Source organism: Balaenoptera physalus, assembly GCF_965194825.1.
Source record: "Balaenoptera physalus genome assembly, chromosome: 14".
In the NCBI taxonomy this organism is placed as follows: Eukaryota; Metazoa; Chordata; class Mammalia; order Artiodactyla; family Balaenopteridae; genus Balaenoptera; species Balaenoptera physalus.
In genome coordinates, this window is record NC_138893.1 from 4,580,135 (window position 1) to 4,604,138 (window position 24,004).

The following is a 24,004-nucleotide window of genomic DNA, read 5'->3' on the forward strand; positions in this document are numbered from 1 at the left end:
GCATGACAGTAGCCATCTGGATTTTCTGAGTTTCTCACTGATTTTGGTTTTAGTATTTCATTTATCAGGTAAAGAGGGGCTGTTTTATCCTACGGAAAATTTGTCAGAGGTTTGGCATTGTTCAAATACTGTAGTGGTTCAACTGCTGAACATATAAAAATCTTTCATTTTGGGTTTGTGTGTCCTTGTACTGAATACAGATTCATTTGAGCTTTGGTGTGTTTATGATACTCTCTAGAATTAGCTTCTGGAGTTTTTGTAAATTAATGAGTGGAGTTTATCATGGGATAATGGGACCAACATAGTGATTTCTTTGGATTCAGTGTAGCCAACGACAGGTGTAGGGGTGTGTGTGCGCGTGTGTTTGGGTGGGGGGGAGGGGAGGGTACCAAGCATCCTTGGGATTTGGATTTTATAAAAATGACTCGTTCCTTGGTTTTCAGATTAACTTAAAGTTCTTCCTTATTATAGGAATAATGTATGATTATTGTATAGACGAGTACCCAAAAGAAAAAAGAAATGACATCTTAAGTGTTAGTCCCTGTTAAGAGTTTGGTTTACTTGATGCCAATTTGTGTGTGTGTGTGTCTGTGTGTGTGTGTCTGTGTGTACATTCATACATGTTTGTGCAAAAATGAGCTTATGCTATAAATATTCTAGAAATTGTATTTGCAAATCTATTCATTAAATACTCTTCTCTCATATTTTTAATATAAAAAATAAATTGTAAATTTTAGGTTATTATTATTTTTTCTTTATTCTGAAATCTTGCAGCAACTGACTGTTAGAAAGAGGCTTTTTACGTTTCGGATCACTCATGGGCCCCCTTCCCCACAGCCCTTGGTAGCGTGTGTTTTGTACAGCTGCTGCCCTGCCCTGTGACCCACACCCCGCCGGAGAACACTGTGGAACTGATGGCTGCGGACAGTTCATCTACTTTTCCTATTTTTCTTGCAGGAGACAGAGCATGTGGTACCCAGCCAGTCAGAGTGTCGGGGGAGAACAGGAACGCCAGCTCAGGACAGTCCACAAAACCACACCTTCAGGTGCCAAGAAACCGTGCGAGCTCAACGAAGGTGGGTCCTTTGCTGTCAGAAGTTGCACTGGGCCTTGGGGTCCTTTCCCAGAAACGCTAACACCTGTGCTTGCTACCCCTGCACAAGAGGCAAGGCTTTCTGACTTTTGTTGGCATCCCTTGAAGGTCAGAGAAGCTCCTTAAAGGGGCCTAGAAGGAGCATCATTGAGTCTAAGAGAAATGTAAGTAACCTACTTTCTCTGCCTTCAGTTTGAAGATAATCGGCCTTAAGGCTCAGAGAGGAGCGGAGACTCTCCTGCCCTGAGAGAGAGAAACGCTGATTCCATTTTGTCCTCTTTCATTCCACGCTAGAGAGGAGTGGGTTTTCTTCTGTGATGATGGTAATTGGCGATGACAGTGTAGAAGTCAGGCCAATTGCTTTTCGCATATTCTGTCATTTAGCCCTCACTCCTTCCCCGAAAAGTGGGTACCCCTAGCCCCATTTTATGGAGAAGGAGCCTGAGGCTGAGACGTCAAGGCACTTGACTGATATTGTACAAGTGAAAAAGGCTGACCCAGAATTTGAGCCTACAGATGTCTGATTACAGCATAGCAGCCGTGGCTCCTGTGCTGATCCAGGTGGTGTCTCTAAGCCCTGAGGTGGCCCTGGGGCTGACCCCTCTGGTCTCCCAGACCTGCTAGAGACGGCCCTGGGTCAGGGCAAGAATGTGGGTGGGAGACTGTCCAAAGCAAGGTTGGCATGGCATTCGGATGGGAGCCTGGCCTTGCAGCTGTCTATGGAAAGTCTCTTCTGGAAATAAACAGAAGAAAGAATTCAACTGCTAGTTGTGTCAGCTGTCTTTGTAGGATCTTGTGTACCGTGTAATCATAGCTCTCACTCAGTGGGAAGGGAGGGCTGTGCTTCTGGGCATGACTTTTCACAATTTTTTCTAAGGCAGCAGAGTCTAAATGAATCAACAATGACAGACAAGATTGGCTGTGCTATGAAATTGTGCTTTTTAAAAAATTTTTATCAGAGTATAGTTGATTTAAAATGTTGTGTTAGTTTCTGCTGTACAGCAAAGTGAACCAGTTATACATATACATATATCCACTCCTTTTTAGCTTCTTTTCCCATATACATTACAGAGTATTGAGAAGAGTTCCCTGTGCTATACAGTAGGTCCTTATTAGTTATCTATTTTATATATAGTGAAGTTGTGCTTTAAAATATTCAACGTACTAAGTTTAGAATCAGAGAGCCCCAAAGGGTTGATGGAGACCCCAAAATAAGGTGATCCATTATCCAGTTGGATTCTTCGACACCTTTTCTCACCTCCTCACTGGTTGCCATCTCTTGTCTGTTTATTCTTACTTGACCTCAGATCGGGTAAGACTCAGCCCTGTGATTTCTCTGCTAATCGGGACACTCACCTTCCTGTTGGAGGCCTTACTATAACAAAGCTGTTTTAGGTTGACTAGAATCAATTTAGGCAGTGACCCTGTCTCCCCCCACCAGACTGGTGACTGCATCTGTCAGCAAGAATAAGGCCAACTATATTCCCATGCATATTTCAAAATCATAAAAAAGGCAGAAAAAAACACACACAAAAAACAAGACGAAATCCTTCATGCTTGCGTATGAAATGCATGGTGTCCTTTGGGCTGGATACTCCACAGAGGCTGATAGGGGGAAATGACATTAGCAATCTACCTTCTCAAAGACGCTCGATGTTTGGTAAACTTAAAACCACTCTATTTCCCATCTGCAGTGGAGAAGGTAAATGGTAATATTACTGTTATCAGAGGGCAAGTCAGAAATTTAATAGGATTCTGCGCTGGGGATCATTCACATATGACTAGGGGGAGCTAAGTGTATTGAATTAGAAAAGTCCTCATGAGGAAACATACAGAGCAGCAACTCTTACACTTGGGGGTGGGGAGTTATAGTTCATTCGGATTCTCAGATCTGTGGCACTTTTCCTCAGAAAAAAAGAGATGCACATACACACAAAAGTTTGTGTAACATTTTAGGCGGTTGCTAGACCTCTTCTGCATGTCAGGAGAAGGAACCGAATGCATGGTCACTGGGCAGCCTTCCTCATTGAGTCAGGCTTGTCTCCTCCAAAACAGATCTGGCCTGTCTCCCTCTACGCTTTAGCAAACCTCCATAGGACCCCAAATACCTTGTTGTTCTTTTCTTCTTTTTCCTTTCTAGCCTCCATGTTCTACTTTGACAGGATCTAGCTTTCTGAGCTAGCAGCATTCCACAATTGCCTGTGCACCAGAGTTGACAGTCACAGCGTCTGGTGTTAAGTTGCAGCTCAGGAGTTGTGAGGCCAGTTACTTCTGGTATATTAGGTTGAGTACTTAGATCAGGATGGTAACCTTTAAACTACAGGGTTTTTTTTTTTTGTCACAGCCATGGTGGCGTCACCTAGGATCACTCTAATGGAACTTAAAAAGAAAACTCTAAATATTACAGGGATTGTGAAATTTGATGAACCGGTGAAATGAGAGCTGAGGCTAAAAACAACTTTGAGTCAGGTAGCTCACATCCCTGATAACATTGCTCTTCCATCTTAAAACCAGCAAACGGCCAGGTGCAAGCATATCGTGTCCAGTAAGATCTCAGTGGAGACGTGAGGACTGTAATAGAGCACTCCAGACCTAAGTCTGGCTCAAAGTGAGGGAAGAAGCCAGGCTAAATCTCAGCAGGTGTAAAATGCCACCTTCTTGGGGAGGGGGGCTGGGGAAGAGCACGATCTTATCATATGAAGACTTTGAGAAAGGAAGGAAAGGTCTTTCTGCAGCAGGGAGCTGTCACGGGGTCACATGTGGTTTGGGTGAGACTCAGAAGGGTAGCTAGTGTTCAGAGAATGAATCCCTCCTTGTAGAAGTGAGGTTTTGGAGCCGCTTGTGTCGTGGGGTGGTACTGATCTTCTCACGCGTGCCAAAGAGAAATAGTTTCATACCTTCAGCTCGGAGGGCATGTTGTTGAGCTCTTCCTAGCGCAAGGGACGTTTATCTGTGTGTCTAAATGCGCTTTAGGGAGGTCTGTGAATGTTTTTGCCAAAGTTTGAGTCTCTGTATACTATATTGGTTTTCTGTTGCTACTGTAACAAATGACCACAAACCTGTGACTTAAAACAACACAAATGTATAATCTTATACTTCTGTAGGATAGATGACCCACATGGGTCTCACTGGGGTAAAATAAAGGTGTCAGCAGGCCTGCATTCCCTTCTGGAGGTTCGAGGGGAGAATGGATATATTTCTTTGCCTTTTCCAGTTTCCAGGTGCTGCGTACATTGCTTGGCTTATGATCTTTTCCTCCGTTTTCAAAGCTAGCAACATTGCATCTCTTTTAGCATTCTTCCGTATGTTTCCTTCTGACCGTATTACTGAGTCCAAGCTCCTACTGCTTGTCTCATGAGAGGCCGTTAAATCGAGAATGAGGTGTTGGGGCAAGGAAGAGTGACTTTATTCGGAAAGCCAGTAGACTGAGGAGAAGGTGGACTCGTGTCCCAAAGAACCATCTTCCCTGAGTTAGAATTCAGGCTGCTTTTGTACTAAAAGGGGAGAGGATGTGGCTGGTTGGCGCATGCTTCTTGGTGCCGGAATCCTTTGGTCTTGCAGCTGCCGACGTAGGTCTGATCACAGTGTTCCCATAAACCTCCAACAAGACAAAGGTTATTCTCTGTTCTGCAACTTTTAATCTCTGTATGAATGGAAAAGTGTTAAACCTTTAAAGGTCAGAGCCTTGAGAATGGGCTACCATGAATATTTCAGGCTATGGGCAACATTTTTTTTTTTTTTTTTTACAAAGGTGCAGAGCCAACATGACTAAGCACAGCCAACAGAGCACAAGGGTTAGAGCTAAAGGAACAGATTCAATATGGGGTCAGGTTTGTTCTTTTCTTACAACCAAGGGCAGGAAACATGTTCTGATTTTAAGGATTCAAGTGATTAGATTGGGTCCACTCAGCCCACTATAATCTCTCCATCTCAAGGTCCTTCGCTTAATCACATCAGCAGAATCTCTTTTGTCATGTAAGGTAACAAGGGGAGGGGGACAAGGGATAAGCACATAGACATCTTCGTGGGCCACATTATTCTGCCTACTACATATGTTTATTTTTCCAGGGAAAAATCTCTAAAGCATTTATCAGAATTTCCTATGCTACCCATGATCCCCCAAAAGGTTTAGACTCACTGTCTTAATCTCTTCCTACCTCCAAGTTTGCTTGCTCTTCTGAATTCCCTCAACAGAGCCAACCTCAGATATTGATGTAGCCCACTCTGTCCTCTTTCTTTGCACCCTTCCTTCTCTTTACCAGCTCCCCTCATCTTTCTATTATATTCCTTGGCAGTATAGTGCCCCACATCAGAGATCTCAAACTCAGTGTCCTGCACGTGTATCTAGCGTGGAGGTATATTTGACTTGTAGACTGTTGTAAAAATATTTTGATTCAGTGTTTAAATATCAGAGTCTTTATGGCTTTTTTACATTGTTTTGGAAAATCTGAAAATGGGGTAACCCAGGATGTACATTCCTACAAGGCAGCAGATAGCTGGAGTTGAGGGGCAGCTCTCCATTTTTCACAGTTCCGACCCAGATCTCTTTATTAATTTATGCTTTTGCCTGGCTCCCATAGGCATTTGATTTAAAATGCCTGCTTCCATCCTTTTCTTCCCAGCAACTGCTCATCCTTAGGACTCTAGCTGCCTGGAACTAAGCCCTAATAAGGTGAGGGCTGATAATACCTTAATGCCTCCTTCTCCAAGATGATGTGTTTACATTTTTTTTTAAACAGCTTTATTGGAGTATAATTGCTGTACAGTGGTGTGTTAGTTTCTGCTGTATAACAAAGTGAATCAGCTATACATATACATATATCCGGATGTGTTTACATTTTAACTTGGATTTTCAGTGCATCTGAGTGGTGAGGCTGCATGTTACCCTTCTCTGGCATGCTCCTGCGTAGCTGGAGCTTTTCAAAACACGTAAAAGTATAGAACTGCATTTAGTAATGCAGCCTTAATAATCATTTAATACAATCCTCTCATTTTCTAGTTTGACCCCCAGTGAGGCTGTGATTCGGTTAAGCCCTCACTTCCCTTGTAATAGAACCAAGATAAGCACCATCAATCTGTTTAGAGCAGTCAGTTGATGAATGTGCATCAGTTTGATTGATTTTTATGGCTAAAGCCAGCGCCAATTCTGTGAACGCTCAGCTATGACAAAGGGGAATTTATGAATGTAAGAGAATACAATGAAGTTGGGGATTTCTTACCCAGCTAAGTAAATTTACTTTTGAGAGTGATTAACTCCCTTGTGTTTAAAATATTGTATTAAAATTTATGACAGCATTAAGCCTTTTAATGTCGTTAAAGACCTCGCCTGTATAAACAAGGAGCTATCCTGTAGCAATGTGTTGCTACTAATTAAGTTGGTGGTTACATTTGTGAATTGGAGTTCATTAGCCTCTTCATCGGAAAGTCCCCAGTTAGGGGGGGGGGTTGAAGGTTGGGGTATTAGCAAGGATAATGGCCTTTGATGGCTTTGACTATTTTTGTAACATTCCAGATGAAAGAAAAAGCTTTGTTGCTTTATGGAAAGAGGGAGTTTTGTTGCCAGCAACTTTTCCATGGGGGATAAATCCTTTCATCTTTTGTTTTTGAGATAGACAACTTGTGTTTGTTTTAATAGCTACTTGTTTCTTGTTCAAATGTTTTTTGAGAAGTAGGCAGAGTCTAAATGGGCTCTGCTAAAAAGAGAAAGAATGAGTAAGGGAATGAACACCCAGAGAGTTTTAATAATAAAGAGCTTAAGATCTGCCTTCTTGGACCGTAGCAGAGCAGGGGCTCTGCGTGCTGTCAGCGTGTTCTTCTTGTTAGTGTGCTTTAGGATTTCTTTTTCTTTTTTTAAATGGGGGGTAGGGGTATAGTAGAGATAAAAACATTAGTTTCTCTTGACAATATTTTGAGAGTCCCTGGTATGCAGTTGGTAATGAGTGGGTTCTAAAAATAGCTTTCTTTGCTTATACTGCATAGGAAGGCAGCCGTGTAGTGAGGGCTCTTCTTATCTCCCCATCCTGCCTTCACCCCCATGGGTGCAGAAGCAAGCTGGTGGAATGGAAAAAAACATTCAAATTAAGAAATGCAGGATCTTAAATACCATATGATATCACGTATATGTGGAATCTAAAATATGACACAAATGAACCTATCTACAAGACAGAAACAGACTCACAGACATAGAGGAAAGACTTGTGGTTGCCAAGGGGGAGGTTGGTGGTGGGAAGGAATGGACAGGGAGTTTGGGATTAGCAGATGCAAACTATTATATATAAGATGGATAAACAACAAGGTCCTGCTGTATAGCACAGGGAACAATATTCAATATCCTGTGATAAACCATAATGGAAAAGAATATGAAAAAGAATGTATGTATATAAGTATAACTGAGTCACTTTGCTGTACAGCAGAAATTAACACAACATTGTAAATCAACTGTACTTCAATAAAATAAATTTAAAAAAAAAAAGAAATGCAGGGTCTTATCTCATGTCTATCAGGTGACCTTGGTCACATCCCTGAAATCCCTAAGTCCCCTCCCCAGACACAAGTTTGGGTCAGATGATTTCTAAATTCCCCTCTGGCTCTAACACTGAAAATGCTCAACACTCTGGATGTTTAAAGGATTAGACACAGGAAGACTTTAGCTTAATAATACAAGCTCTTGCAGTCACAGATAAAAATAATTCATCCTCCCTGCTGTAGAGCACAAAAAAATCCCACACCAAATCCTTAAACTGTTGATTGAAAAAGAGCCCACACTTGATTATTCTGGGAACGAAGCCCTCTTTTCCTTCTTCTTTTCTTTTTCTTTTTTTCTGAAGGAGTCTGCCCTTGATCACTTGATAAAATGTTAGCTCGTTCGCTGGACAGTGTTTCGCATAAAGATAAAAGGGAAACTCATTCTTTCATTAAAAAAATAATAATAATAAAATAAGTGAAACATGGTTTTATTGGAAAATACAGTAAATTCCAAGGAAATAAAAATTTCTTGTAATCGTACCACTCATATATAACCTCTGTTACCACTGTAGTATATGTTTTTATGTTGTTGCTATTGTTTTAATGTGGGCATAAAGAAGAATGGTGTGTGAAAGGGACTTCCTGATTCATTAGGGTTTGAATCTGTTAGAAGTACTGTTTATTTAAAGCAGGCCCCAGAGTATAAAGCTAGACTAGAATGCATTCTGATGATACAGTCTTTATACAGAAGCTAATAGAGTAATGGTTTAATTATTCCAAGGCTGCTGAGTTCATTTATAACTAAGGTGAACAAATTTGATTTTCTATAACAAATACTTTAACATACAATTTTCTATAAGAAACTTGTTTTACAAACTTTGGTGTCATTATAGCCCTGTGCTAGAAATGATATTTCTAGAAGATTGAACAAAAAACTTTGTCCTTAACATCTCAATATCTTGGAAAGCTTCTTGGCCTAACTTGGAATAGATTTAAGAGAGAAATTTCAATAATGATTATAGGAGACAGTGTGTGTTTAAACTTAAATCTAATTGAGAACTTTGACTAGCTGTTTAAGCGTTCCATGTTCCTGAGGCCATAGGCTGTTCTTCAGCTTACTCTTCATCTTCCCAATGAGGCAATGGTTCTGTGATGTATTATGACACACACACACACACACACACACACACACACGTCCTATATAATGACACACACAGCTCCCACCACACCCCTCTATTTTTTTCCTTTATCAGTGCTAGATAAAACATTTTTGATGTAATTTATACATATGTATATATATGAAATATATATATATCAATTTTCTTCATATATGTGAAATCTTAGAGACATATTTCTGTGTAACTTGTTTGTCCCACTTAATACTGTATTTTTCAACATCATAAAATATTCTAAAATATTCATGGCTGGAAATATTCTATTCTATGGATATACCATCATTGATTTAACTGATTCCAAATTATTTGATATTTTGGTTAGTTCTAGGACTTATATCTGTAGATATTCCTGTAGTAACAATTGTTGAAAAATATTTTTATGTACATCCATTGTAGTTTCCTTGGTTTGTACTTAAGGGTAATAGCTGTCTAGGTGTAGGATTTGAAATGGGTAACCCAGCTGAGACTTAGAATGTAAATTTTTCAATTATCTGATCATGGAAGGAGATAGGAATATAATGGATAATTGATACCTCTGAGAGAACTAGATAGAAAGTCACGTGGCTGGATTCCTATATATGGTGGAATCACAAGATAGTGGCTCTGGGTGAAACACTTGAGACAGTTCAATCCAATCTCCTTCTCCAATCTCCTCTGGATACTCTAGATACTTCTATTTCATCCACTAGCCGTCGTCGTTTTCTAGTTCAGATTGTGCTGAGAGCAAGTGCCTGTGACTCTCACATTCCCAGAGGACATTTGGAAGTTCTGCGGGGGTGGAACAATTCTTTGTTGTGTGGGGCTTCCCCACGCATGTCAGGGGCACCCCAACCTCTGTGCCCATCACAAATAACCCTCAATTGCATAAATGCTCCCTAGAGGGCATACCACCACCCGCTTAAGAAATGCCAATCTGCATGATAGATATTTAAAACCACATTTTGTGGGAGTCTTTACTTACAAGGGCACATGTTCATGATCTAGTGGGGAAAAAAGCAATTACATAACAGTATTACATTGTGATCCTCAGACAGTCCTCAGACGTACCCCTCTGAAAGTTGGGGATCCCAGTGTTTATCCACACGCTCTCCTCCGTGTTCCGCTGGCTAAGGATTGCCCCCAGCAGAGGTTAACTCTCCCACACTTTCAGGCTAAGGGATTGAGCTCTGCCTTGAGGCAGAAAAATGAAGAGACTTGGCAGGTGCTTGAGGCGGGTAATGCGAGTGAGCAGAGCTGTCTGTGGAACGGAAGCGTCTGCTGAGATCGCTCTGCCCCCTGGGCTGAGCATGGCTTGCCCCAGGAGCAGGTGTCTGATCATTCTGTACTAAGTGAGTGGAATAGTGCGATGATGGAAGCAGAGAGCCTTGTGTCCTGCTCAGCAAACCAGGTGTTGCGCTCATCATTATTAATGAGCATTATTGGGACGTCTGCTCCTGCTGGGTCTCCTGTCCTCAATATCCTGTCCCAACTCTACCTTCTTACCTCTCCCAGTCCCGATACTGTGGGCCTGACTCACTGCTCGGTTATTCTCCAGGCATTAGCGTGGTTCTGGCTGTTTCTGGGCTCTGTTCCAGCCCACCAGGGAGGGGTGCCTCTTCCAGTGCGGCTGGGCTGCCTTGTGTTTCGAGTTTCTCAGAGCGTCTCCAGGGACTTAGCCCTTCCCTCTTCTGGAATGTGTCCCCTGGGAGGCCAGGCCAGAAACACCCAGGTCACTCCCGTACTCCCAGAAGTCCCCAACCTGCGCCCTTCAGCCGTTGGTCTTCTCGCATGTGGTTGCACCTGAACCTTTAGGATGATGTTTTCCGGTTGGGGGTGCCCTGGAGTACTTGCTAATTTCACATGACCAGCCCACGCCTCGGGAAATCCTGACCTAGTGAGGGTGGGTCCAGGAATCTCTGTTCGTTTGTTTTTCTAAATTAATTTTTATTGGAGTATAGTTGCTTTACAGTGTGTTAGTTTCTACTGTACACAAAGTGAATCAGCTATCCGTATACACGTATCCCCTCTTCTTTGGAGTTCCTTCCCATTTAGGTCACCACAGAGCACTGAGTAGAGTTTCCTGAGCTATACAGTAGGTTCTCATTAGTTATCTATTTCATACATAGTATCAATAGTGTATATATGTCACTCCCAGTCTCCCAGTTCATCCCACACCCCCCTTTTCCCCCTTGGTGTCCCTATGTTTGTTCTCTACGTCTGTGTCTCTATTTCTGCTTTGCAAATAAGATCATCTGTACCATTTTTCTAGATTCCACATATATGGGTTAATATACCATATTTGGTTTTCTCTTTCTTTTTTTAAAATTAATTAATTAATTAATTTATGGCTGCATTGGGTCTTCGTTGCTGTGCGCGGGCTTTCTCTGGTTGCAGCAAGCAGGGGGCTACTCTTCGTTGCGGTGCGTGGGCTTCTTATTGCAGTGGCTTCTCTTGTCACGGAGCACGGGCTCTATGCGTGGGTGTTTCAGTAGTTGTGTCACGTGGGCTCAGTAGTTGTGGCTTGTGGGCTCTAGAGCACAGGCTCAGCAGTTGTGGCTCACGGGCTCTAGAGCGCAGGCTCAGTAGTTGTGGCGCACGGGCTTAGTTGCTCCGCGGCATGTGGGATCTTCCCGGACCAGGGCTCAAACCCGTGTCCCCTGCATTGGCAGGTGGATTCTTAACCACTGCGCCACCAGCGAAGTCCCTGTTTCTCTCTTTCTGACTTCCTTCACTCTGTATGACAGTCTCTAGGTCCATCCACGTCTCTACAGATGACCCAGTTTCGTTCCTTTTTATGGCTGAGTAATAAGGAATCTGTTGTTAATAACACTGGTTGATTCTAGTCTTCAGAGAAGTACAGTGGGAGGAGGGAGCCAAGCTTGGGTCCCCGCTGCTGGGGGGCCTATTCCTGGGGGTCAGCATTCCACCTCCAGCCCCAACACCCTTGTCCGCCTCTGAGAGTTCACTGGCCTGGACGAGGGGCTACGTGGATGGAAAAGTCAGCTCTCAGCGTCTAGTTTTGTTTTCTGTCAGCCATCTCTTTGAAAGCCATTTTGAACTCTGTGCCTCGGTTTCTTTCTCTTTGGAGTTGGCTGCCCAATAGTTGATCTCAGTCGTTTAGTGTAGAAATTTGGTAAAAACCAGTAAGAGAATGTCTTTAATAGAGCCTACACTCTGCAGGGAAAGGAGCTTTATATTTGCTGGTATCGAGGGCTGTTACCGTTTGTGATAATATTACTGGAATTCCTTGGCATCTTGCCTGTGTCTGCATATAGAGCGATTGTTTGTATATAATGAATATTGTGCTCAGAGGGTTGTCCTCTTGGGATATACCTTTTGTTTTCAAAAGAGTTTCAGGAAACAACAGTCGTCCAGCCAGCAGACACTCATCCGGGTATACATTAGTGCATCCTGTGTTGTTCTCTAATACAGAGGCTCATCCGAGGCAGTGGAATATCTTGAACTCTTAAGATGTGACCCATGGTAGACACTGGTTAGCTTCCAGTTTCTTGTTCTTTATTGAAGGACTCTGAGAAGCGTGTTGGATGCTCTGCTTTTACTTTCTGCCCAGATTTTCTAAACGTGTGTTGGAAAGCCACTTGCTCAACTTCAGCAGGTCTCCTCAGGCGAGAAATGCATCTGCTTGTGGGAATGAGGTGCCAGTCCTGCTACGTGCCACAGGTGGAGGAGGGCGTATGAGTCTCATCCTAATCATTAAACACATGCAGGAGTATACCGGAATTGACAGCAGCCCATGACCCTGGGACTAATCCTTTATTAGCAAACATGTGCGTGCCTGCTCTGTGCCAAATGCCAGGCTTAGCTCTAGAGAGAAGACATTGAGCAAGACTCATGTGAACCCTGCCCCATAGAGCTTGCCATCATGAGAAAGAGACAGTCGAATAATCAGACAAATACACAATTAGGGACTGAGACGTGCTACGCGGCAGATGTGAAAGATCAGAATACAGTAAGACCTATGAAAGGGAGACCTGATTGGTGTGGTACCTACCTGGTGTCTAGAGGATGCATGAGTTAATTAGGAGAGAAAGTGGAGAGGGAAGAGCGTTCTGGGCACCGGGACAGCACATAGAAGGTCTGAGGCGGAAGGGAGCACGGAGGAGGAGAATGACGTGAGTTGAGGTTGAAGAAGTGGACAGATGTAACTCCTTCAGGACGTCACAGGATGCTGGAAGAATTTCGATCTTTTTTAAGTGTGCAGAAGGGTAGCAACAAGGTTGCTGTGTGGGCAGTGGCTTGGAGAAGGTAGAGGAGAAGTAGAGAGACCAGGAAGGTAGCCCAGAAGACAGATGATGGCGACTTGGCCTAAGGTGGCGGTGGGAGGACAGATCTAAACGTGATTTGGGCTAAGAAATTGAAGGACTTGGTCATGGCTTGGCTGTTGGACTTGAGAGAGAGGAGAGTGTCAGGTAACTCTCAGATATCTTCCGTGAGCAATTGGATAGGCGGGGAAGCTTTTTACTGAGACAGGGAACATTTTAATCTGCTAAATTAATTATAGTAAGTTGATATAAATCAAATATCCCATGCTAAAATACTGCTTCTTCACAAATGATCGCATCTGGGGTTTGACATTATCTGTAGGCCAACAAAAGTATCTTAACGCTTTGTTCACTTTGCTGTTTTGAATTTCAGTCCACTTCCCAGGGGAAGGTCACTGCAGGATGAGCCTACGGGCTGGCTCAGCACAGGCTTTGGGGTTCCAGCAACGTGGGAACACCAACAAGTTTTAGAAAAGTTGCACCGAGCTGATCTCCCTGTGCTATGCAGCTGCTTCCCACTAGCTATCTATTTTACATTTGGTAGTGTATATATGTCCATGCCACTCTCTCACTTCGTCCCAGCTTACCCTTCCCCACAGTTCTGCAGCCACAGAGTCCAGGAAAAAGCTCGTTTAATATCAGCACACAATTATGTTTTATGTTCCTCTGTTAAGAAGTGTTTTGTTTTGAACTATGTCATGGTGGTGGTCGTCACGGTGGCAGTGATGGTGGTGGTGGTGGTGGTGGTGATGGTGGTGACAGTGCTGGGGTTGTAGTGACAGCGATGGCGTGGTGGTGATGGGGGTGTCGGGAGTGGTGGTGATGGGAGGCATCAGTGCTGAGAGCTCTGAGCCCAGGCTGCAATTTCCCGCTTCCTGGGCCTGGGCTGGAGAGCAGGGTTGTATTGGAGTTGGCAGGATTGTAAATGGTTCAAACACTATCCTTAAAGATCTTAAGAAGAAGGGAATTTGAGACACCTAGCTCCTGTTCCGGTTCTTCTCTTTTCATTGCTAAACTTCTCTAGTGAGAAGCTTCCGTTTCTGTTTCCTCTTCTGCCATGACCTTTATCTTTTCTGATCCAGTGGCCTTTTTATTTCTCTGCTTTCATTCTCATTATCTCCGGATGACTGCGATTTTCTAGCAGCGTGAGCTTGGGCAGTCTTCCTGCACGTCCTGTTCTCCTTACCTTGCTTTCTTTTTCTCCATAATATTTAGCATCTGGTGCACCAGGTTTATTTCTTTATGTTCTCTCTGCTTCTGTGACAGTGAGGCAGAGACTTGTTTTATTCCCTGCTTTATTCCCAGCACCTGCAATAATACTTGACATAAGTTGCTGTTTAATAAATATTTGTTTATTCATGGATAAAATTATTTAATTGCCTTAACTGTTTCCTATTAGGTCACATGGGCCTAACAATGCTAATCTCATGTGGTTACCATGAGGATTAGATGAAATAATGTAAGTAAAGTGCCTGGCATTTACCTGAAATTGTTAGGCTCTTCTTTTTTTTAAAAAAAAAATCTTATTGAAGTATAGTGGGGTTTTTTTAAACATCTTTATTGGAGTATAACTGCTTCACAATGGTGTGTTAGTTTCTGCTGTATAACAAAGTGAATCAGCTATGCATATACATATATCCCCATATCCCCTCCCTCTTGCGTCTCCCTCCCACCCTCCCTATCCCACCCCTCTAGGTGGTCACAAAGCACCGAGCTGATCTCCCTGTGCTATGCAGCTGCTTCCCACTAGCTATCTGTTTTACATTTGGTAGTGTATATATGTCCATGCCACTCTCTCACTTCGTCCCAGCTTACCCTTCCCCATCCCCGTGTCCTCAAGTCCATTCTCTATGTCTGCGTCTTTATTCCTGTCCTGCTGAAGTATAGTTGATTTACAATGTTGTGTTTAATATCTGCTGTACAGCAAAGTGACTCAGTTAAACATATATTTTTCATATTTTTTTCCATTATGGTTTATCATAGGATACTGAATATAGTTCCCTGTGCTATACAGTAGGACCTTGTTGTTTATCCATCCTACATATAATAGTTTGAATCTGCTAATCCCAAACTCCCAACCCTTCCCTCCCCTGCCCCCCTCCCCTTTGGCAACCGCAAGTCTGTTCTCTATGTCTGTTAGTGTGTTTCTGTTTTGTAGATAAGTTCATTTGTGTCATATTTTAGATTCCACATATAAGTGATATCATATGATATTTGTCTTTATCTGGCTTACTTCACTTAGTATGATAATCTCTAGGTCCATCCATGATGCTGCAAATGGCATTATTTCATTCTTTTTAATGGCTGAGTATATTTCTGTTAGGCTCTTCTTGACACTCTTTTTTCTTATAACTTCTTTCTCTTCACTATTCAAAGTGTTGTTCTGGTTGCCTTCTTATCTCCTTAGTGATGCGTCTGTATTTTCTTCACGGCCCTTCTTTCTTCTGTCCCCTAATTGACCAATTTCAGAAACCTGCCCAGTGGTCCTGAGTAAGGATGACTCAGCTTTTTATCTCTTTCAGCTTATTCACAGGGCTTCAATTATTATAATTAAGTATACCATTAATTATCATCATTTATAATTCTATTATGGTATTTTTTTACATTTGATTATAGAATCCATGTGTTATTTTTAATACAGCCAACAGTAGTCATAAACATTTTTCGTGAACTGTCCTTCACATCCTGAATTATCCTGTGCGGTAGCTGATATTATCTTCACTTGACAGATGAGGAAACTGAGGCTGAGAGAGGTTAATATCTTGCCAGTGGGTACACACACCTAGGAAGTGGTAGATCAAGAAGTCATTCTTGGGTCTGGGTCCTTCTGTTTCTTCATCTTTTCATCCATCCGAAAAGCATGTAGAGAGCATGTGACACGTGCCAAGCAGTGTGCTAGGCTCTGGCCACACAGCAAGTGAAAAACTGATGGAGAACCTGTGACCACTGTGATTCACTTTGTTATCCCCGCCATCACCCTCTGGAACACGCCGTCGAGTGCCCCATGCTACCGTGAGCCCGGCTCAGGGATTTTCACCTCCCTATTTTATCCTCAGTTCAAGCTTCAAATGTCTAAATCAAAACTCATGCCAGCTGCCTGCTCTCCCCTCCCAAATGACCTATTTTTCTTTCTCCACTGGAAAAACCACCTATCATCTTTCTTGTCACACAGGCTCAAAACTTCGGATTACTTTTCATTACACCATCTCTTTCATTCCATACTTTCAATACACACCCAACACCTCTTGTTGTTTTTCTCCTTGAAAATGTCTCTTTCATCTGTCTCTATTTCCCCAGTTCGTCTCCACCATTCTAATATCAGCTCCTGTGCGCTCATTCCTTGATTTATGGAAAGAACCTCAAGACTGGGTTTTAATTAGTTTTATTCTCTGCTTCAGGATCCACTAGACTGTAAGTCTCCTAAAGGCCTAGAGTCTGCTCATTGATTCTTATTTCCCCAACAGTGTACCAGTCACATAGGAGACATTCAGATGGCTATTAAATTAAAGCATCTTTGATGCTTAGACCACAGTTCTTAAACTGGATCTGGAGGTTTATCTGGAGATGACAAGTAGTTTTCATTGAAGATCATGTGAGTGTATTACATGTAGCTATTCTCTGCATCTCAATAATATATACTATATATTTTAAACAAAGTCTTATTTCTGCTTTCTTCCATTAATGTTTGCTACCATGCATTTGTTTTACCATCTGCTGGCATCAGAGCCCTGGAGAAATTTATGGTTGAAAACTGTAAACTGGTAAATATTCTTTCCATTAGAGAACACGATTCTTTCATTTTTCTGGTGCTACTATAACTATAAAAACACAATTTGAGAACCACTTTAGGTTACAGGGAAATTATGAGCCATTCAGAACTTTAGATGTTACTGGATAGGTCAGGGTAACCCCTGTCCCCAAGAGGGTGTCTCCCATTTTGCAGGAAAGAGCTACTTGGTATTTTCTGAAGCCCTGGAGTCACTATTTGTGGCCCAGCGAACTGATGGGCAGAGGATGGGTGTGCCAGCGCTTTCTACCCCTAACTAACTTTCTCACTTGGGCCATCTCTCCCTGGGCTCGTGGTTGGGACCCTTAGTCTTCTCTCACACCCAGGAGGGACATTTGTGCAGACGTGGTCAACATCAGCGTGACCGTCCAATTCTGTTTTAACATCTCCTCCATTTCTCATTAGAAGTAAGTTGTTTGCACAGTTAACAGTACTCATGGACTGAAAGAACTTTTCATTCTTAAGAATACTTTGAAGAAGTTAGGCTCATGGCATTCCTAAATGTGCATCATTACTTTCAGAAATCATTCATCTTGATGACCATTCAGAGGACATATATACTTTTTTCAGGACTCAAACCAAAGCAGAATAATAACTGTAAATAATTATGTCCCCAAATAAATCTTTTTATAAATGACTTAATACTGACTAAAGCTTTTATTCCTTAAGATACCAGGCCTTTTAAAAAGAATAATTATAAGTTAATATATTTATTATATAATAGCATGCAAACTGCTGCAGAAAACTTGAATGTTATGTGGTAGATGCCATTGGACCATAGCCTTTGAGGAATCATGATTTGGAGCTGAGCATCTGCCAGTAGTGGAGTTTTGTTGTTTTGTTTTTAACCTAAAAAAATTTATTCAGAGTAGATTTGCCTTGAGTCCTTTTTCTTCTGTTGGAAGCTATGAAATGGCAAAACCTAGCTTTATCGTGTTACCCAGAAATTGCTGTAACTTTTATTTTGTTAGGTAAGTGATAGAATGAAATTTTCAAAAGCGATCTTCAGTGAACAAATGGTATCTTTCTGTAACAACTGTATCAGATCACATTTGGTCATAAAAATACTGACTTTGCACTGGGTACTGAGGATTCAGCAGTGTAGAAGATGGACAGAATCACTGATTTCTTGGAGCTTACATTTTAGCGTGGAAATGCAAATAAGCATCATAACTTTAGGTAGTGACAGCGCTAAGAAGAAAATCTAAAGACAGTGCAATAGAGAGTGAAGGGGAGGGATAGTTTGATTAGAGAGATCCGGAAGGACTCATTGGGAGGTGACATAGGAGCTGAGCTGATGCTGCCTGCTGGGCAGAGTCAGCTTTGTGAAAATCTGGGGGAAAAGCAAGTGTGAAGATTTGAACAGGGAGCCAGCACTGTGTGTTCAAGAAAATGAAGGGCAGAGAGGCTGGAGGGTAGAGGACAAGGGTGAGAGCGATAGGAGGTGGGACAGGAGGATTGGCACAGTTCAGACACTGTAATGTGTTGCAGACCATTATAGGGAGTCTGGATTTTGTTCTTCGGGCAGTGGGATACCACTGAGGGTTTTTAACAGGGGTGTGGTCAGATCTATAGCTGCCAACTTCAAATGTACATTGTTGAAAGGTTTCTTTTAAATGGAAATACTTTTTCTTTGTGTTTTATAGAATAGACCAGAGGGCGGCCGTGTGGCCAAAGGATGAAACTCGGCAGGACCTCAATGAGGTAGGTGCAGTCATTGCTGGTTTTGTGAACATGAATTAGCCAATCGTGAAATTTATTATTCTTTTTCCTAGTACTAGGAATTTATTCTGATTAAAACTTTAAATGTTTTTACTCTGAAGTGAACGTGTTTTCCTTGCACTTCTTTGGGTGCTGTTTCTCCTTGCTCTGGAGCAGATACATTTAAAATATAATTTGCAAGACTGCACAGTATGTCTTGGAACTAAACCAAGTCCAGCAGTCATTTCATTACGCTTCTTTCAACTTTGCTTCAGGATTATATAACCATGGCTGTGACAGTTACATTTGTAAAATTTTCTCTTAATTTTATTTTATCTTCCCAACCCCTGCTTTTTCTAATGCCCTTTGCAGTCTCATATATGATCATGCTTACTATTTTTCCATGGAGTGTGATATAGTTTGGTATTTGTAAAATGGTCCTCTAGTATGCTTTGAGACATGGAAGCCACATTTTCCAATGCAAATGGTTTCCCACTGAACTGGACATCACAGTGTTAAGCTTGTTCTAGATTTTCTTTGAAATATATAATTTAATTCTCCCATTGGAAATCAGTATAATATAATTAGGATCCCTGTTGTGGTGAATGCCTTAGCTTAAGACATTGGTTTGGAATACTCTAATTTCTCTTGGCCTCATTGTATAATTAAGGAGCAGTGGGCGGTATGTCTGACTAAGATCATGGCAAAAAGAATGAAAAGACTTGATGTTCAGATGCCAGGAAGAGAAATGATGGGCTTCAGGCAAATTTTTCGTCATTTGATGCCATCTCTCCTCCGCCTCCAAAAATATGACAGTTGATTGAACTTAGGTGATTTTCCTTTTTCTTTTTTACTGTAGAACTTGGCATAAATGAGTAGCCAAAGGTAAACCAGGTGCCTAATTAAACCCAGTTAAATAAATTACTGAAGTTGTGGAAAATGTCCTAAAGATAACAACACAGAACCCTGCTTGTTATTCCTTTGTGCACTGGAGACAGTCTTCAGATTCCACAGTCTTGCCTGTGGTAAAAAGAGTGAAAAAAGGTTTGAGAGAAAAAAGGCAAGAGCCTGAATCAGTGAGCACAGCTGTTTGCCCCACTGGGAATAAGCAAAATGCTGGTTGTAAAGAAGCACTGACTTGTTTTGACATAAGTGACTAGAAAAATGAGGTGATTGTAAGAGTCAAGCTGTGATAGGTTTCAAGTATTTGGGAGAAACTCTGATTTGTGAGCTGCAACCCCATGAGAATGTGAAGATGACTTGAGCATTCTCAAACTACAGTTGCAAAATGCTCTCTTTGAAAATCTGCTTTTCTGTATTCCTTCATGCTATTGTACTTGCAAGTTACATGAAATGTGCTAGTTCACTGCTCTGGGATTACATGGGTGCAAGAGTGCTGATTGGAGACAGGCCTCTGAAAGAGCAGTCAGCACCAGATTGTAAATACGCGCTCTTCCGTGAAAAAGTGGTGATGCTATTCCAGACTGGTTGATAACAGCGTGTGCTCAAGTGGAATTGTTCCAATCGGGATAAATCAGACGTGCAGATCATGTTGTGGCTAAGATTTGGGGGCTGGAGGAAACCTTAGGAAAGCTTGAGCAGGGGCAGCTCATGGCCCAAGGCCATGGAGGGAGGGTTGACTCATTCAGATTCATTGATGGAGACGTCCGATAGAGTGGGAACGTATTAAACGCGGTCTTGCCTAGCATTTCCCAAACTTAGAGAACACCAAACTCTTTCATGGAATAACCCCATAATAACATTTCTTTAGGCAACAGACTCTTATGGAATAAAGGTGGGAAATACTACCTTAATATTTTTAATGCACATAGAAAATACATATGGAAAAGTGCACGTATCATAAGTGTATGGCTGGATGAATTCTCACAAAGTGTGTAACCAGCATCAAGAAACAGAACATCATTAGCATCCAGACTCCCTTATTTAATTATTCCAGTCACTCTTCCCCTGGAAGGATAACTGTTCTTTGGACTGAAGTAGATTTGTTTTGTCTCTTTTTGAATTTGTTATAAATGGGCTGGATGTACTCTTTTGTGTCTGGTTTCATTTACTCAGTATTTTGTTTACGAGATTCATACATGTTTGGCACGTAGTTTTAGCTTTCATTCTCCTTGCTGTAACCCATTGTATGGTGGTTTCTAGTTTTTGACTCATGATCAGTTGCTACTAATTGTACTTTTTAAAAATGAACTCTCTTTCAGTCTGTTTGTACACCTGATTTTTTATAGGAGTATTCCTTCTATCTCCAAGTGGATATGTAAGGTAGAATCTTTTGTTATGTTACCTATCTTCATTGCTCTTTGCCCCTTTTATTTATTTTAAATTTATTTATTTATTTTTGGCTGCATTGGGTTTTCGTTGCTGTGAGCATGCTTTCTCTAGTTGCGACGGGGCAGGGGCTACTTTTTGTTGCGGTGCGCGGGTTTCTCTTGTTGCGGCGGCTTCTCTTGTTGCGGAGCACGGGTTCCAGGCACATGGGCTCAGCAGTTGCGGCACATGGGCTCAGTAGTTGTGGCCCACGGGCTTAATTGCTCCACGGAATGTGGGATCCTCCCAGACCAGGGCTCGAACCCATGTCCCCTGCATTGGCAGGCGGATTCTTAACCCCTGCGCCACCAGGGAAACCCCTGTCCCTTTTATTTATATACCACAGCCTCCAACACACAGCCTTCTAGTTCTTTAAAAAGAACCCACTAGTTCCATATCTGCTCTCTTCCTTCCATTCCAACTTGCAAGTCTAAAGTAAAAAAAACAGTTTCTTGAGCATTGTAAGAAGCATGGTCCACAAATACTTTCCAGATGTTTCTATGGACCCTAATGTTGTAATTGTCGATTATAGCAATTTTAAGATGTTACATATGTGCTTTATATTTTCTCCAAATTTCACATCTTGTATTTCACATCTACTTTTTAAACTTCTTAATTCCACTTGCTCTGTCACAGATAGATGGGGCTCAGCTATATTTGATTCCAGAGCTGGTGCTTGACCCGAGCTCTCCTCTATGTAGTAAGGTGATACATGATGTGACATAGCTACCTATGAGCATCTGTCTCTGGGTGTGTTCCCAGTACTTTCCCAGTGAACTGAAAAACTCATTTCTTATTTCTACTCGGTGTGAGTATAGATCTGATTCCTGCCAGCTCCACTTTTCTTTTGCCAGTCGCAAGCTCCTAGTTTTTGACCTTGGGTCTCTTGATAGGACTTGCCTCTCCATTCCATGAGTTTTGGTGTCTCTGGGAGTATACTATAGGAGTTGGTTTCTGAAAACCTGATTAAGTGTCCATTCTGGCATTGAGCTGAACTTTCACACTCTGCCTCTATAAGACATCAGGAGATTTTATTTGTTGGGGTCCCCTGGATCCTGTTTGGAAAATATCTGCCTCTGTAAAACATCAGAAGATATTATTTGTTGGGGTGTCATAGATCCTGATTGGAAAGTATTCTGGACTTGGGATCGTCGATGTCTAATACACCTTGATCCTTGGTTTTAGTCATTTCCCCATGTCCATATAATCAATAAGCAGTCAATAGTTCAAAAAGTTGCTTGAAGGATAAAATGAGAAAAAATATTGTTTTCCCTCTCCTCATCCTAGTAGATCCCATTCCTGGCTTCAGTTTCATTTAAGTAAAATAACAGATGTATGAAGAAAATGAATGGATCTCCCCTTCCCTGAGAAAACATGCCATATTGGGTCCTCCTACTACTTTCTCCACCTCCCAGACTGCATATCATAAAGCATCCCATCAACTTCTTTTAGTTTTTCATTTGTGAAATTGAGGCAGGTTTTGAATTGGGTTAACTCTAGGACTGCTTTCAGTTTTAACACTCACTGATTCCACCTTTTTTTGTTTTTTTTTCATTTTCCCAGCGCTTGTAGAATTTAGTCATAGGTTCCCATGATGGTTGGAATGAGGCAAATTGTGCCCCTTTTTGAGCGTATGTGCACATGTCTACGTGTGGGTCTCCATGTGAAGGATTTGATTGTCTTTGTATTACCATCCATAGTTTAGCATATAGATATGTTTTGGCATCAAGCCATATCACACCTCCAGATGGTACTTACTGTTTTGTTTGAGATGTGTTTCTCCCTCAAAATTGTTTTAATTTTGAGAAAATGGTCTAGCAAGAGGCTTTTTCAGGCCCTTGATACTCCTGAGTTGGCTGAATGGTATTTTTTTCTGTAGGAATAGACAGCTGTCCTTTTCTATTGAAATGCAAACCCAGTCTATAGGGTTGGGCCTTAGATCAGAATTGACTGAGAATTTTTTTTTCCAGTATCTGGGTTTTCTTCCTTGTGACTGAAAGTCAATTCAAGCTGGCTTTCATAAATAACAGGATTTTATTGATTCACACCCCTGAAACTTCAGGATCAGGATAGGCTTCCCAAATGGCTAGATCCAGGGATTAAAGACTCGTCATGTAGATGCCGTCTCTTTCCATTTTGACTCTGCTTTCCTATATTGACCTTATCTTTGGGTTGACTCCTCTCTAGGGACACACTGTTCTTACAGCTAGTAATTCCAGTGTATATTAGTTTTCTATTACTGTGAAACAAATTCCCAAAAGCTTAACAGCTTCAAACACCCATTTATTAGCTCACAGTTGTGTAGGTCATAAATTTGAGTAGACTCCATTGGATTCTCCGCTCAAGGTCTCACAAAAATGAAAACAAGGCATTGGCTGTGATAGACTCTTATCTGGAGGTTCCAGAGAAGAGTCCATGTCCAAGCTCATTCAGGTCATTGCCTGAATTTACTTCCTTGAGGTTGTAGGACTGTAGACCCCATTTCCTTGTTGGTTAGCATCTGGGGGGTAGCTCTCAGCTTCTAGATGCTGCCTGCGTTCCCTCTCACATGGGCCCCTTCATCTTTGAGCCAGCAGCACCAAATCCTTCTGTGCTCCAAATCTCTGTGTTGTTGTATTCTGCCAGCTGGAAGAAACACTCTGCTTTTAAAAGGCTCACCTGATTGGGTCAGGCCCATCCAAGCAATCTCTGTATTCTTGGTCACCTGAGTTAGGACTTTAATTATATCTGCAAAATCTCTTCATAGCAGCATCTAAATTCGTGTTTGATTGAGTAAGCAGGGTACAGGAATCTTGGGGGCCATCTTTACGATTTTGCCTATCACACAGTAGAAATGGAGTCCTTTCTAGATCCATAAAGTTCCATACTTGAGTCTCATTTATCTGGCTTGTGACTTGTAGCCCATTCTTGAACCAATCATTATGACCTTGGGAAACTATTGAAGTCCATTCCATGAGTTGAAAATGAGACATATTCTATTTTTCAAAAATCCACATCTTATCATGTAGAAAAGCTCAGAGTCCTGTATTAAAACGTGAGTTTATAGAACTGTATTATTCTCTCCCAAACATCTTGTTTTTATTGTTTATTTAATAAAGTAAACATATTGAGGATATCACAAACAGGTAAAACTAAGTACACGACTCCCTCTTCCTAAGTTGAAATCAAATCATCTGGCTGGAAGGAAATTTGG

The 24,004-nt window shown here is 41.8% G+C and overlaps 1 protein-coding gene across 4 annotated transcripts in view; it reads left to right on the forward strand.

Moving 5' to 3' along the window:
* The window catches only part of FAM13C (family with sequence similarity 13 member C), a 132,533-nt gene that overhangs the window by 60,647 nt on the left and 47,882 nt on the right, over positions 1-24,004 (forward strand). For all 4 annotated transcript variants that reach the window (XM_082425560.1, XM_082425558.1, XM_082425559.1 and 1 more), the window contains 2 exons: positions 958-1,076; positions 18,429-18,486. In XM_082425560.1, coding sequence (XP_082281686.1) covers positions 958-1,076; positions 18,429-18,486 — 177 coding nt within the window. The remainder of the gene's footprint in view (positions 1-957; positions 1,077-18,428; positions 18,487-24,004) is intronic.